This window comes from Colossoma macropomum, unplaced genomic scaffold, assembly GCF_904425465.1.
Source record: "Colossoma macropomum unplaced genomic scaffold, Colossoma_macropomum, whole genome shotgun sequence".
Taxonomy (NCBI): Eukaryota; Metazoa; Chordata; class Actinopteri; order Characiformes; family Serrasalmidae; genus Colossoma; species Colossoma macropomum.
Window position 1 is genome coordinate 6,168,043 of NW_023494785.1, and position 14,748 is coordinate 6,182,790.

General features: G+C 39.0%; 1 protein-coding gene across 1 annotated transcript in view; it reads left to right on the forward strand.

Moving 5' to 3' along the window:
- The window catches only part of gpr158a (G protein-coupled receptor 158a), a 149,889-nt gene that overhangs the window by 60,160 nt on the left and 74,981 nt on the right, over nt 1–14,748 (forward strand). The window contains exons 3-4 of the mRNA XM_036578081.1: nt 1,835–1,937; nt 8,219–8,442. Coding sequence (XP_036433974.1) covers nt 1,835–1,937; nt 8,219–8,442 — 327 coding nt within the window. The remainder of the gene's footprint in view (nt 1–1,834; nt 1,938–8,218; nt 8,443–14,748) is intronic.

Sequence of the window (14,748 nt, forward strand, 5' to 3'; positions counted from 1 at the left end):
TTACATTCTAATGATGAACTCTAAATTTTAAGGCAAACAGGAAACTAATTTTTAACTTTTTTCAAGTTAAAACCTGAATTTCTTTTCTACAGTGTGGTAAAAACTTGGTAAAAAAAAAAAACTTTCTTTGGGCACTATTTTTCCTGCCTGTACCCCTCCATCATGAATGTTTTAAAAAATATGCTTTAGGCCAAAACTGACTCAAAACAATGTCTCATACATCAGGCAACATATTCAAAACCACTTCTTGTAGCAACTGTGAGGGAGGTCTTAGAGGCAATAAACTCTTCAGATGTCTGGTTCCCATCACCACCACTGTGATCAATTCTGACTCTGTAAGTTTAAAATGGAGCATTTCATACAAAGCCACTCCAGATATTTAACAGTTAGTTTATTTTTTCTTTCTATTGTGCTAAATTCTCCCCTTTGTTTATTCTAATCTCCCTGTAAAACATATTATTATTGTTCTTGGATAAGCGGTTTAGATGATGAGATGATGATGTTCTTGTTATTAATATTACTATTTCTCAAAGGGATAAATATTGAAGAGTTTCTTGTTTCTGTTCTCTGTAGAGGATGTATCAACTTACTCTCACGTAGAAACAAATGCATGATATACACATCTATTGGTTGGAACATGCAGACGCTGTTGCTCTCACTAAATGTCAGTGATGAAAATCGGAAATTGTTCGATCTGTGTTCGAAATAACGAGTTTTATGTTTGGGTGAATGTGAACTCTGCGCTCACACGATGAAGCTTGTCCACTAATACAGTGATAACAAAATGCATTGCTTTCTAAATGGTAATTTTTTTTCAGGGTCAAAACTGGATGATTTTTACAATTTATCAAGATGATTGAAATAGTTCGACAGCCCTGGTAAAATGCTTCTTGAGTAGGTATACAAGCTTTGGCTGACCCTGTATGTCTTTGCTTTATGTGAGAACACTAAGAGGCAAGCTTGTGCTGTTTGGTGAACAGGTGACATTAATAGCCAAGTGCATGACTCTACAAAGAGACTGTCTCGGTGCTATTGGTGCATACAGCTGTATGCAACAGTTTGAACCCCCTGTGGTCAAATTACATCTTTTGTTGATTGTGAAAATGAGTTCTGGAAGAAACAAACCTCAACATGGCATTTTCTACAAATATTTAGTGTACAATTTCTATTTATTTGCTAACTTTAATGCACTATAAAACATAAAATGTGCTATAAGTTCCTCTGCACAGTTCTCTGTAGAGGATGTCTGAACTTATTTCCACTTAAAAAGTCAACACAACATGTCATTTGGGGCACCAAGACTTTTTCACATGGCTGTACGCAACTGAAGAGTACAAAATACAAACAGTAAACAAATAATATAAATAAATGCCAAGACTCAGCCGTAAAGGATGACACAGAGTATGCGTATGTGAACTTAATGTACAGAATATTTCTAACAGTACAGATCTGGTGGACCAAAAATGATTGAATACGGAATGTAAGAAAGCATTTAGGTTATAAATGCTACAGCTTCAGTGTGTCTTTAGTTCACCAGGGGCTTTTCACCATGGTTCTGCATGCTGCTCAGTGGTTTCAAACGCGCTATAGAGATTTATGTGAAACTGTTTGATCTTTTAATTGGTGAGAAGTTCTCCACCATCTGAGCTTCCTCTGCCTATATCCACCCTGCATTCTTTCAGACTTGGTGTTAGCACTGTCCCTGAGGACACAGCTGGTGGGGGTTGAGATCACACATCTTAGACTTCTTCTGCGATGCTGCTTTCTTTGCTGTGATCAGTTCACATGCCTGGTTCTGCTCTATCCTTATGCTTTTCTTCTCTTTCTCTCCCAGTGCCTGCCCATCCCAGGTCATGGCTTCGTGCTGGGCAAATACAAATGCCAGTGCAAGAGTGGCTTCTACCACCCGAACAGAGTAGCCATCAATGGCTTCAAGCGTAAGTCCTGAGCTGAATGGTTAATGGTTGCTGGGTTTGAACTAGCACTTATTGTCTAGTGTCCACACAGAGATAACATACTGGGCATTGTTGTAAAGCTTTAGTCCTTATTCCTCCTGATTAGTGTCGCAATCTGATAGATCAGCAAAAAACTCAGAGAAAGCTGCTTTATGGGAAACTCAGTTCTTTAGCTTAATAATTCAAACCTGAAGTAGGAAACCTTGGTGTGATCTTAGACTCTGAGCTCTGTTTTATCTGCATGTGAACACAGTCACTAAAGTAGCTTTCTATCATTTGAGAAATGTTGCTAAAGTTCGGCCTTTTCTATCTCAGAGTGATGCAGAGAAACTTGTTCATGCATGTGTTACTGCAGAGTTGATCACTGTAATGATCTTCTCACTGGACTTCCAAATGTAGGTAATTAGCCAAGACCTTTGGTGGTCAAAGTTTGCTTTGTTACTTTGGTTTTTAATCAGAGCTATGAGGCTAATGTAGCTAACAAGCAATGATGCCAGTTAGCACTGTGCTAACTGCTGGGCTAAATCATCACACACTTACCTAAAACTGTGTCAAGTTGTTAAGGAATCTCAAACAGACTTGCTTATGTGATGGCCAGTATTGGGGTAATGTGATACGAAGTAATGTGTAACAGTAATGTGATTACTATTGCCTGTCTTACATTACAGTTTACAATCTTGCAATCACATTGCTGTTACAGACTTCATAAGAATTAAGAAGAGATCAATATTTATTTATCTCTTTACTTTCAATAACTTTAATTTACCTTTAGTTGATTGAAATGTACATGTAACTAAATTGAGTACCACTTTAAAATAAGGCTACTCTGATAAAGTATTTATGAATGGCTTAAAATTAGTCTGTTATTAATGGTTATTAGTTAGGTCATAACACTTTAAACATCATTAATAAGCAGTTATAACATATTAGTAAACAGGGCAAAAGGGAGCCGTTATATCTGATGAATATGAATATGTGACAGGTTTAATAAACTCATTTTATTCATTAACTATTTATGATCCCTTTGTAAGGTTAGTCTTATTTTAAAGTGGTACCCTAAATTGCACTTGAGTTGCATAATGTAAAGCAACTCATTTGAAACTCAGTTGCAAGTGTCTAAACTTCATGGAACAAGTTTCATGAAACAGCCAATCAAAACACCAATTATGCATCACATAATCACATCGAATGACGTATGTTCAAACCATTGATTTCACTGGATCAACAAAATATTGTTTACCAGGTGGTTGAAAAAGAGTGAAAAAGTTGGTAGTTTTTCATTTAGTCAGTTTCATGAGCCATTGCAGCAAATGTCAGTTTGGCTATATAGTGGAGTAACTGAGTATCTCTGCTATCGGAAAAAAACCTCATATCTCCATATGGTAACTTTACAGGGGAAGCAAAAAACACACTTTACTTTTAATGTAAGTCAATGGAACCAGACTTTTTTCCAGGTCATTTTGGGCCGTTTCATTTGGTCCATTCACTGAAATTTACACACCATGCAAAAGGCAGCAGGCATTTTCAAATTACATCAAAAACTGAAAAACAACAAAAATGGAGATGGTTTGGTTCCGACAGCAGCGGTATGGTGCATGTAACTTTATTTTTAATTACATTATGTAACTGTCAAGTTGCATGGAAATAATGTTGCAGCCAACTCACAACATGCAACTAAAGAACGTTTCAGCATGTAAAGCCAATACAAGAGTTCAGTTTCACCACTTTGGTGATTGTAATACTCTTTAGAGTGAGATGTGCATTAGGAAATTCAAAAATTTGGAATAGAACTAGTTAATTTAAATAATATTATATTGTTAATAATTTTCATCATAAGAATGTTACTGTGTATTTTGGTGGCTGTTCAACCACTGTGACTCTGAAGACTTAATGAGGCAGAATTGCACACAGTGTACTGTTAGCACTTCTTCATGTGCTGTTCTTACAAAGTACACATTATTCTTAAATCGCACCTTTACAAACACGGAGAGGCTGAGAATCTCACTCCCACCAACCTGCACTGCTCTTTGCGACAGTGCCTTAGTCCCTTTTCCCAGCACTAGTTAGCTTCTTTTCATCTGATTTGAGTCAGGAAGGGCTTTTAATTATCAGACAAGCAGAAGCAGGAGTGTTAGAACAGGACATACATGAACCTCTGCAGGATTACATATTTTATATCTATATATATATTAGCACTGTCATCAAAACCTTATTCTTTGTATCAATTCTTAATTTTTTTACACGTTTCATTGCGTAAATATATTTTATGATGACTGGACCAATAAACATGGTCCAGCATTACTAGAAATAAAGTCTACACTATATGGTCAGAAGTATGTGGACATCTGACTATCAGAACTGCATGAGCTTGTTGGATATCCCATTCCAAAACCAAGGGCAATCACATAGAAGGTCAGGCGCTGATGTTGGACGAGAAGGCCTGGCTCACAATCGACAATCCAGTTCATCTCAGTGGTGTTCAGTGGGGTTGAGGTCAGGGCTCTGTGCATGCCATTGCAGTTCCTCCACACCAAACTCATCAAACCATGTCTTTATGGGGCTCACTTTGTGCACTGGGGCTCAGTCATGCTGGAACAGGAAAGGGTCTTCCCCAAACTGCTGCCACAAAGTTGGAAGCATATAATTGTCTAAAATTTTATTACACTTCACTGTAAATAAGGGCCCTGAAGAACAGCCCCAGACCCATTATCCCTCCTCCACCAAACTTTACTGTTGCCACTAAACATGCGGTAGCAACAGGTAGCGTTCTTCTGGCATTCACTAGATCCAGATTCATTCATCATACTGCCAGATATAGAAGCATGATTCATCAATCCAGAGTCCAGTGGCAGCATGTTTTACACTGCTCTGGCCAACATTTGGCATTGCGCATAGTGATACTAGGGTGCCTACACACTAGGCAACACTAGGACAGAGTGGTAGATGCATACACAGTCAACAGCATCCCAACTAAAATACATAGGGGTGCTGCGCTTCTGATGCTGTGAAACCCATTTCATGAAGCTCCCGGCGCACAGTTCTTCAGCTAATGTCGCTTCCAGAGGCAGCTTGTAACTCTGTAGTGAGTGATGTAACAGAGGACACATGATTTTTACATGCTACAAGCATCAGCACTCGATGGCCCTACTCTGCTTCGTATTACTGAGCTGTTAAGACTCCCAGATGCTTGCATTTTGTAGTAATACTCTTCTGAGAAGGCTTTACACTAGATGTTGGATCATTGCTGTGAGGATTTGACTGCATTCAGTCACAAGAGCATTAGTGAGGTCAGGTACTGATGTTGGATGGTCAGTTCTGGACACTCCAACTCATCCCAAAGGCACTGGATGGAGCTCCATCACTCCAGAGAACACAGCTCCACTGCTCCAAAGTTCAATGCCAGTCTATGCTAGTTGACACTTGTCATTATATCATGGTTATACTTATAATTGTTTATAACTTATAACTGAAAGCCTGCGTCAGTACTGGGTGCACCTTAGAGTATGAATAGTATTGGACATGTAGTGTATCTGCATTTGAAAATGATTGACTCTAACTGCTTTGTATTGCATTGAAGTGGATTCTCTACTTGAAGGAGATGGATTTCATCTGTACTTGACCTAAAAGATAACCGTAAATCTCAGCGATGCAGCCAGTGTAGGAAAACCGATGCATTAAAAAAATGCTTTCACAGGTTTCATTCACACATTTTTAGATACATTGCTTTCATCCCCTCAATCAGACCAGTTGGATGACCTGGAAATGAAAGGTGTGAATGTAGATAGGGATGAGGTGAGAACATGTAGACTGTGGGCGTGATGCGGAAGCCACTGCTGCATCAAAGTGTGAGCACAGATGGTGCGTCCACACCCCCTCACCGAGGCCAGCACATCAAACAGTGCGGCCGGCCAGCCAGTCATACAGCACAGGACACGTCCAGAGAACTGGGAGCACATTCAATCTCTGATTAACAGGGCCTGACCGGTACAAAAATAACCTGTGCTTTACTGACCAATGTTATCAAAGTGACTGATATTGTATAACATTGTTCAGCGCTTTTCACTTCTTAATTATTGTTTCATTTTTCTTCATCATTTCTCTGCATTTAATATCTGTATTTATTGGTAGTGTTTACTTACATTACCAATCAAAACTTTCCTTACTTTTACTATTTTCCACATTTTAGAATAACAGTGAAGAAATCAAAACAGTGAAATAACACGTATGCATGGAGCCCTGCTGGTGACAACATTCTTAATAAAAATAATGTGTGGCCACATCTTACTAAAGCGTGGTAATAGAATCCTAATGCATGATTTAGTAAGGCATGAGCATATCTTAATTATTTATTATTATTAATTATGGCCATAAATTAACTATAGCAACTCATTTCCATGCCATACTAAGTGGTGGCCATGACTTAACGATAATATCAACTATCTTGTTCCCATACCTTACTATGTTAGGCCACAGATTAACTGTAACAACATAACAGCTTAACTAACTTGCTCCTGTGCCTTACTAAGTTATGGCCACAAATTAACTATAACCACTTAACTATCTTGTTCCCCTACGTTACTAAGTTATGGCTACAAATTAACTATAACAACCATCTCATTTCCATGCCATACTAAGTTGTGGCCATGAATTAACTATAATAATAAATTATGTTGTTCCCACACTTTACTATGTTATGGCCACAAATTAACTATAACAACTTAACTATCTTGTTCCTATGTCTTACTAAGTTATGGCCACTTATTAACTATTACAACTTAAATTTCTTGTTCCCATGCTTTACTAATTTATGGCCACAAATTAACTATAACAACTATCTCGTTCCCATGCCTAATCTAGTCATGGCCACAAATTAACTATAACGACTGGACTGCCTTGTCCCCACACGTTATTATATTATGGCCACAAATGGACTATAATTAAACCATCTTGAACTCACACTTTACTATTTTATGGGTACAAATTAACTGTCACAACTTAACAACTTAACTACCTTGTTTCCATGACTTACTAAGTTATGGCCACAAATTAACTATAATAACTTTCTTGTTCTCATGTCTTACTAAGGCATGATCATGAATTAACTATAACAACTTACCTATTTTGTTTCCGTGCCTTACTAAGTTATGACCACAAATGAAGTATAACAACTATCCTGTCCCCATGCCTTACCTAGCTCTAATTGTTTCAAATTAACTGAAACAATTGGACTATATTGTTTGCAAAACCCACTAAGTTGTGGCCACAAATGAACTATGACAATTTAATTATCTCATTGCCACAACTTACTAAGTTACAGCCACAAATAAACTATAACAACTAAACAGTCTCGCTCCCACAGCTTACTAGGTCGTGGCCACAAATGAACGATAACAATTTGACCTAATACAGTTTAATTTTCCTTGTTATCTCTGAAGGAATTTCTCTCTTAGGCGTCAATCACTGTTTTATATGTCTTAGAAACAAATTCCATTAGCATTTAAGCATCAGTAATTAAATCAAAATGTCTTCACTATTACAAAAGATGCGAACTCTTGATTAATAGTGTATGTACACAAATGGCTTTATGTAATTTATCCTCAGGGCCTGCACATTTATTTATTTATGTATTTATTGAACTAGGTCAATTTATGATGGTGGTATTATTTTAAGGCCATAAGTTCCTGAAGTCACTGTTCGCTCATTTTGTAAGTCACACTGGATAGTAGCATTTGCTGAAGGAATACATGTAAATGTAAAACATTAAAGTGATTGTGTGACACTGTATTAAAATTATGAGGCTAAACCCAACACCCAAACAGCTGCTGTCCTGATGCATGCAGTGGTCATGGAAGGCCCTGTGTTCACAAAGAGTTATGAGCTCCCACCATTATGTTTGATTGTTCAAAATAGCATCACATTTTAAATGTGTTTTTTCATGCAACATTTGAAGACATTATTAGTGCTTTATTGCTGGGATCTCTGCCAATGCCGATAGACCCATAGAACCTTAATCTCAGCCAAGTAGGTCCCACCCTACTGTTTTGTAATGGTGCATAATTAACGCAAACCAAGTTTGACCCCATTACTGTTTGGCAGGACTGTTAAGAACCCAAGGATTCAATATGTAAATGTCAAAATGTCTGCAAAACTGAGTCAGACATATGAGTCATTAAACTAAATTGCTTCTGTTTAGTGAATCATATGGAACAATCTGAGATTTCTCTCTTTTTTTTTGTGACAAAACCTTTTTGCTCTTCACACAGGGAAGGCTGGGAACTCGCAGGACCTTGAGGGTCTTCCATATGATGCGGATGCCCCCAGCCACTGTCTGCCTTGCCAGGAGGGCTGTGCTTTCTGCAAAGATGACACACCCTGTGTTGCTCACGGCGACAGCTATCTGAGCATCACAGTGCTGTCCTTCCAGGGCATCTGCATGCTGCTGGACTTCATCAGCATGGTGCTGGTTTATCACTTCCGCAGGAACAAGGTGAGCCAAAGCTGCAGTAGCAACAGAGTACAGATGCAGGATAGTTAGGAGTGGAAACCCGAACCCCATTCTGGAAATAAAGGGTGGGGTTGATTGCTGTTGTATTTCAGATAAGAAAAAATCTAGGAAGATATTTGATTGGGAGACTGCATATAGTTTTTAACCATGTTCTACAGTGAAGTGTCTGTTGAGCGCACCTCAAGTCCAGCCAACAGCCCATTCAGCCAATGCAAAGTCATGCTACAGCAGGGTCCGCCCACACAGTCCCCATGGAAAAAGACTGTCAGTATGCTGTGTGTTTGGAACATGAAAGCAGGCACGAAACTTCACAATCGGTAGTGAAAGTTGTGGTTCGCTTTCTAATTCCCTCAAACCTTGATGGCTTTAGTTTGGATATCTTGTCTACTCAGTGAATTTGTGTTTTTTTGACAGTTTATGTGTTTATTGTTGAACATTTCAGTTGGTGAGCTCATAACTGAGCAAGATAGCAATGTGACTCAAGAAGAAGGTAATGACTGATGCATAGCTAACTAGCCTGCAAATGTAAGCCATTCTTCTTGAGCTAGCTAGGTAACAAATTATACACTCATCTAATGCAAAACTAACTGGACACTGAACATGTTTGAACTGTCTGTTTCACATCATGAGAGAAGTACTTATTTATATTTGCGTATTATGGTTGCAATTTTTGGTTGTTTTGACAAATGTTTAATGATTTGCTTTGTGGTCTCAGATTTTTGGACTAGTACTGTAAGTAACACTAAACCTGAGATTAAGGTAAAGACTGTCATTCATTAAAACTGTAAGTGAGATACAGTAAGACTGTCATACAGTAACAGTGAAAGTGAGATACTGTAACACTGTCATACAGTAACAGTAAAAGTGAGGTACACTAACACTGTCATACAGTAACACTGAAAGAGAGATAATGTAACACTGTCATACAGTAACACCGAGAGATACTGTAACACTGTCATACAGTAACACTGAAAGAGAGATACTGTAACACTGTCATACAGTAACAGTGAAAGTGAGATAATGTAACACTGTCATACAGTAACACCGAGAGATACTGTAACACTGTCATACAGTAACAGTGAAAGTGAGATAATGTAACATTGTCATACAGTAACACCGAGAGATACCGTAACACTGTCATACAGTAACAGTGAAAGACAGATACTGTAACACTGTCATACAGTAACAGTAAAAGTGAGATACTGTAACACTGTCATACAGTAACACTGAAAGATACTGTAACACTGTCATACAGTAACACTGAAAGTGAGATTTTATTTTTTAAGATTTCATTTTTATAAGGCAACTCTCACCTTCTAAGGCAAAGAAAAAAGAAATGAAGAGTACCCAATTAGTCTAATAGTAGTTTGCAATCGAATGACATTTATCATTAGTTATTATTATTTAAAACTCCACACACTGTGGTGACAATAGCTGTCTTTTACAATTATAACACTAGAGTTTCCAAGTTTCTACATTTTAAACTTACTTAGAAATAAGAAATGTGGACATTGACCTACAACAAAGAAAATAAACGCACTGCAGTCCAAACTACTGCTGTAGAGAAGGAGAGAGAGCGAGAGAGGGGGCTTAGAGCAGGAGAGAGAGAGAGAGAGAGAGAAAGAGAGAGAGAGAGAGAGAGAGAGAGAAAGAAAGAGAGAAAGAGAAAGGGTTCAAGTCAGGCCTCCTCGGCTGAGAGAGCTTATTTACCCGTAGTAAAAAGGTGCTTTCCGTGACATCCCTCCATGCATTACTTTATAAATAGTGCTGGATCCTTTCGAGCATAAACACACGCACACACACATACACACACAATGAAGCTCCTCCGCTTGTCAACCCCAAAGAAAAGATAGCCCTTCAAATCTCCCTTGCCATGCACCAGAAGGCTTCTGGGCTTATCTGGTCTTTTGAACCACAGCTGAGGTAATTATATATATATATAGGGATATTTTTTACTCCTCCAAAGTTCAGCCTTAGAAGTTGGTTGTATTTTCTGATTCTCACAATCCGAATAATCCAAACTCATTCAGTGATGTTGAGGTCTGGACTCTGGGGTGGTCAGTCCATCGTTTAGCTTCTTTGTTTGATCTGTCCGTCTCCTTTTCTCAGTGAGGTTCTTCTTCACAGCTACACATCCTTTCAGACCCACAGCGCTGAGTCGTCTTCTCACAGTGGAAGGATGGACAGAAACACCTGTGGATGTTTTCAGATCTGAAGCAGCTTGATTTACTCCTCTCTCTCAGAGATGAAAGCTTTAAGTGCTTTTTTCAGGGTCACCCAAATTATTGCATATGATTGTTTTGTATACACCAATCAGGCATAACATTATGACCACCTCGTTGTTTCTACGCTCACTGTCCATTTTATCAGCTCCACATACTATATAGGTGCACTTTGTAGTTCTACAATTAGTGTGTGTTGCGCTGGTCTGAGTGGATCAGACACAGCAGTGCTGCTGGAGCTTTAAACACCTCAGTGTCACTGCTAGACTGAGAACAGTCCACCAACCAAAAATATCCAGCCAACAGCGTCCTGTGGGCGGCGTCCTGTGACCGCTGATGAAGGACTAGAGGATGACCAACGCAAACTGTGAAGCAGCAGATGAGCTATCGTCTCTGACTTTACATCTACAAGGTGGACTGACAAGGTAGGAGTGTCTAATAGAGTGGACAGTGAGTGGACACAGTGTTTAAAAACGCCAGCAGCACTGCTGTATCTGATCCACTCGTACCAGCACAACACACACTAACACACCACCACCACATCAGTGTTACTGCAGTGCTGAGAATGATCCACCACCCAAATAGTACCTGCTCTGTGAGGGTCCATGGGGGTCCTGACCACTGAAGAACAGGGTAAAAGGGGGCTAACAAAGTATCAGAGAAACAGATGGACTACAGTCTGTAACTGTAGAACTACAAAGTGCTCCTATAGAGTAAGTGGAGCTGATAAAATGGACAATGAGCATAGAAACAAGGAGGTGGTCATAATGATATGCCTGATCGGTGTATGTGCATGTATCTCTATATGGACTGTATCTGTATGTACACCCATACCAAAGCACAGCAACACGAATTTGTTGTTGAAAGTTCCACAATGACGCTATCGATCTGTTTGTTTTTCAGTTATTACAAATTCTACATGGGATATGCCACAGCAGGAAGTGTGCCACAGTATTCAATCATAGTCAGTGACTCATGTAATGATTCAATAGATATAGAACGACCTCTTACTGTAATAGACCATAAAATCCAAGCACGTTTAATGTTTGATGAGTAGCCTTTCCTTTTGCTGATTATGTTCTTTAGTTTGAGTTTAATAGCCTCATGAGTGTACACTGTGCTTATGTATCTCACTCCATAGCACAATTAGCGTTTCAGTTCAGTCCACTCATTCTTTACCCTTAGACACTGACCCTCACCTGTCTGGACTTCCTGACGGTCAATAGAACACTGTAAGCACAGTTTGAGTCTGTACATTCACTGGAAACATTAAAGGCTTTTTTTCATAATCCTGGGATTATGGCCTGGACGGCTTGTCTTGGGAGACAGTGAGACCTGCTGATCTCAACCCAGAGTATCTTGAGAGTGCATAAGAGCAGCGTCCACTCAGCACTCAAACGCTGTGGCCGAAATGACGCATCTAGTATCTTATGGGCCTGAGTGCAAAAAAGTGGAGTGAGGAAAGGAATTAGCTGAGTAATTTGCTTACTCACTGTTGCTTTTTCTGAGTCCAGTTAGTGTGCTTATGTAGCCTTATAGTATTATAAGCATTTAATTAAGTTACTGCAGCTGCCACTGAGTCATGGGTGCAAAATAGTGTCAGTAACAGTAAAAGAGGCCAATAAAGACATCAGCTATGGGCACCAGTGCTTTAGGCCCTGGAGTATAGCTGTACTTCTTAGCAAGGATGCTAGTTAGCTATCTTTATCTTACCACTGGAGCGAAACAAATCTAATTCTGTTTGGAAACGGCTAATATTTACATTAACATTAGCAAACTAAGTCAATGCATCTCACTGTTTATCTGGTATCTTAATGAATAGCAAAAGCTGTAATGTTTTTTAAGCAGGTGCTAGTAGGCCGGATTATCCTCTTTTTAAGTGGTTTATCAATCTGCCTTATGATTTTGAATATATCAAACAATTTTCTTTGCTTCATCTTAATGTTAACATTCCGCCAGTAATGGTGCGCATCTTCTCAGAACTCATTACTAGTGTAATTATGGAATTGGCTGTAAGGTGACCATGGAAATGGGTGTAGCCACTGATCCATACAGTGAGGGGAAAGTCTTCAGATGCTTTTGTTTTTGTTTTTTTTATTGTATTTCCAGTGCATTTACCTGCTTTAAATTTCCGCATATAATGTGTTTTTACTTCTTAGCACAAATTAATAAAATTAGATAAAATTAGGACTTTGTTGTAAGGCCATTGTTGGCAATTACAGCTTTGAGATGTCTACGGTAAGAGGTATTTAGACTTTTGTAACATTGTGGTTTACTGTTTCTCATAGCAGACAATCCCCAAGGCTATAAGGGCCCCTCTGACAGAGTCACCATTTCAAAATACGTCCTAAAATCTTTTGTGGTATTTAAATTGGGGGCTTGGTCCTCAGGGCCCTCCAGACAGTCCACATTTTTGCTCCAACCCAACTCCGAAACCATACAGACAAAGGAAAAATGTGGACCATGTAGGGGCCCTGAGCATCAGGTTGGGAATCACTGGGCAAGGCCATTCAAGCCAATCAGGTTTCACCCTCTGTTTTAAGAAGCCAGTCAAAAGTTTTTTTTTTTTGTATGTTTGGGGTCATTGTCATGTTGAAATGTCCATTTTCTCCCTAGATTCTGCTTCGTGATGAGATTCAGTTCTCCTGTAATGTGTCCTGGTACATCGCTCTATTAATGTTTCCTTTGATGACGTAAAACCCCAGTCCTGTTTGCAAAGAAGCTGCCCCATATAGTGATGCTCCTAACTTCGTAATTCACTGTGGGAGTGATGTTCTGGGAATCATGTATGCAGCCCTCCTTTCTCAAAATACAATGAGCTGAATTATTGTTTATTTTTTGTTTTATCTGACCAGAGCATGTTGTTCCAAAAGAGTTTTGATTTATCTAAATGTGAAAATGAGAGTGGGCTCTCTCTCCAAACCTGCTGCCAAACCAAACAATGGACACCATTTAAACCAGGAAACTGCAGGATTATTTTCTTCAAAGGCTCAATAGCAAGTTGGGATGGTGAGTTAAGAGACGACAGTAAGCCAAAATAATAAACAAAACAACTATTGATGACAAATCTAACTAAACCTGAAAACAAAAACAAACAAAAATACCAAAAACTGCCCTAACTTCCTATATGAAAACAGGAGAAAAGGTGACTATAAGAAAAGGCACACATCCCCTACTTTTTACAAAATCACAAAGTAAAGTTTTCACAAGGAAAATGTAACAATCGAAGCAAAGCAAGGCAGAATGAAGTGAAGTGAAGATTGCCAGGTTGGTCAGGTGTAGTTCCAGGTCATGTTAGCAGGGAGAGAGCCCAGGTCATGGCTTGGTGACCTCTTACATATAGAAGGGTGCCCCTGAATGTCCAATCACATACCTGCACATAATAGAACAACAGAAGGGACACACAAAATGGCTGCAGACAGACACAAATAAAGGCTATTACAACTGGGCATTGTAACAACACACAAGTCTGTACTTCTTCCTTATCTGAGCAGTTATTGTGTGGAGTGTAGTAACGGAGATGATTGTGGTACAGTTTGATGCTCATTGTTCTATAAGTAATTGTTCCTACTGCTTTCAGGTTGTCCTCTAACTCTTTTCAAGTGACTGCTGGCTCCTCTTTTGCCTTCCTTATCATTAGTGTGAGAGCATGTTGCAAAACATATGTTGTGTTTATGAATACATACCTTTTCTTATTTATAAGTACAAAGTCAAAGACATTGACCCACATTCAACAAAGTTGTGTAAAAAGAGTGCAGATTTGACCTCTTTTAATGATGTGTGAACTACTCTGCGTCTGATTCCTGAAGGCTTCGTACAACATGGAAACAAGCAGTGCAAATGATGAATAAGCTTGTAAAATCAAATGCAAGCATACCAGAACCTCTTTCACATGTTATTTACATGAAGCACATCCTCATTCATGCAGATGTTTCAGAAGGAACCCAATAAAATGACAGCAGTTAGCATCTTGTGAGCCAATGGCTGTACTCATAGGCAGAGTTTGAGGTTGAGCACTGCTCCCCCTACTGATCAAACGTTATACTGTTAAAATCACAACCACTGG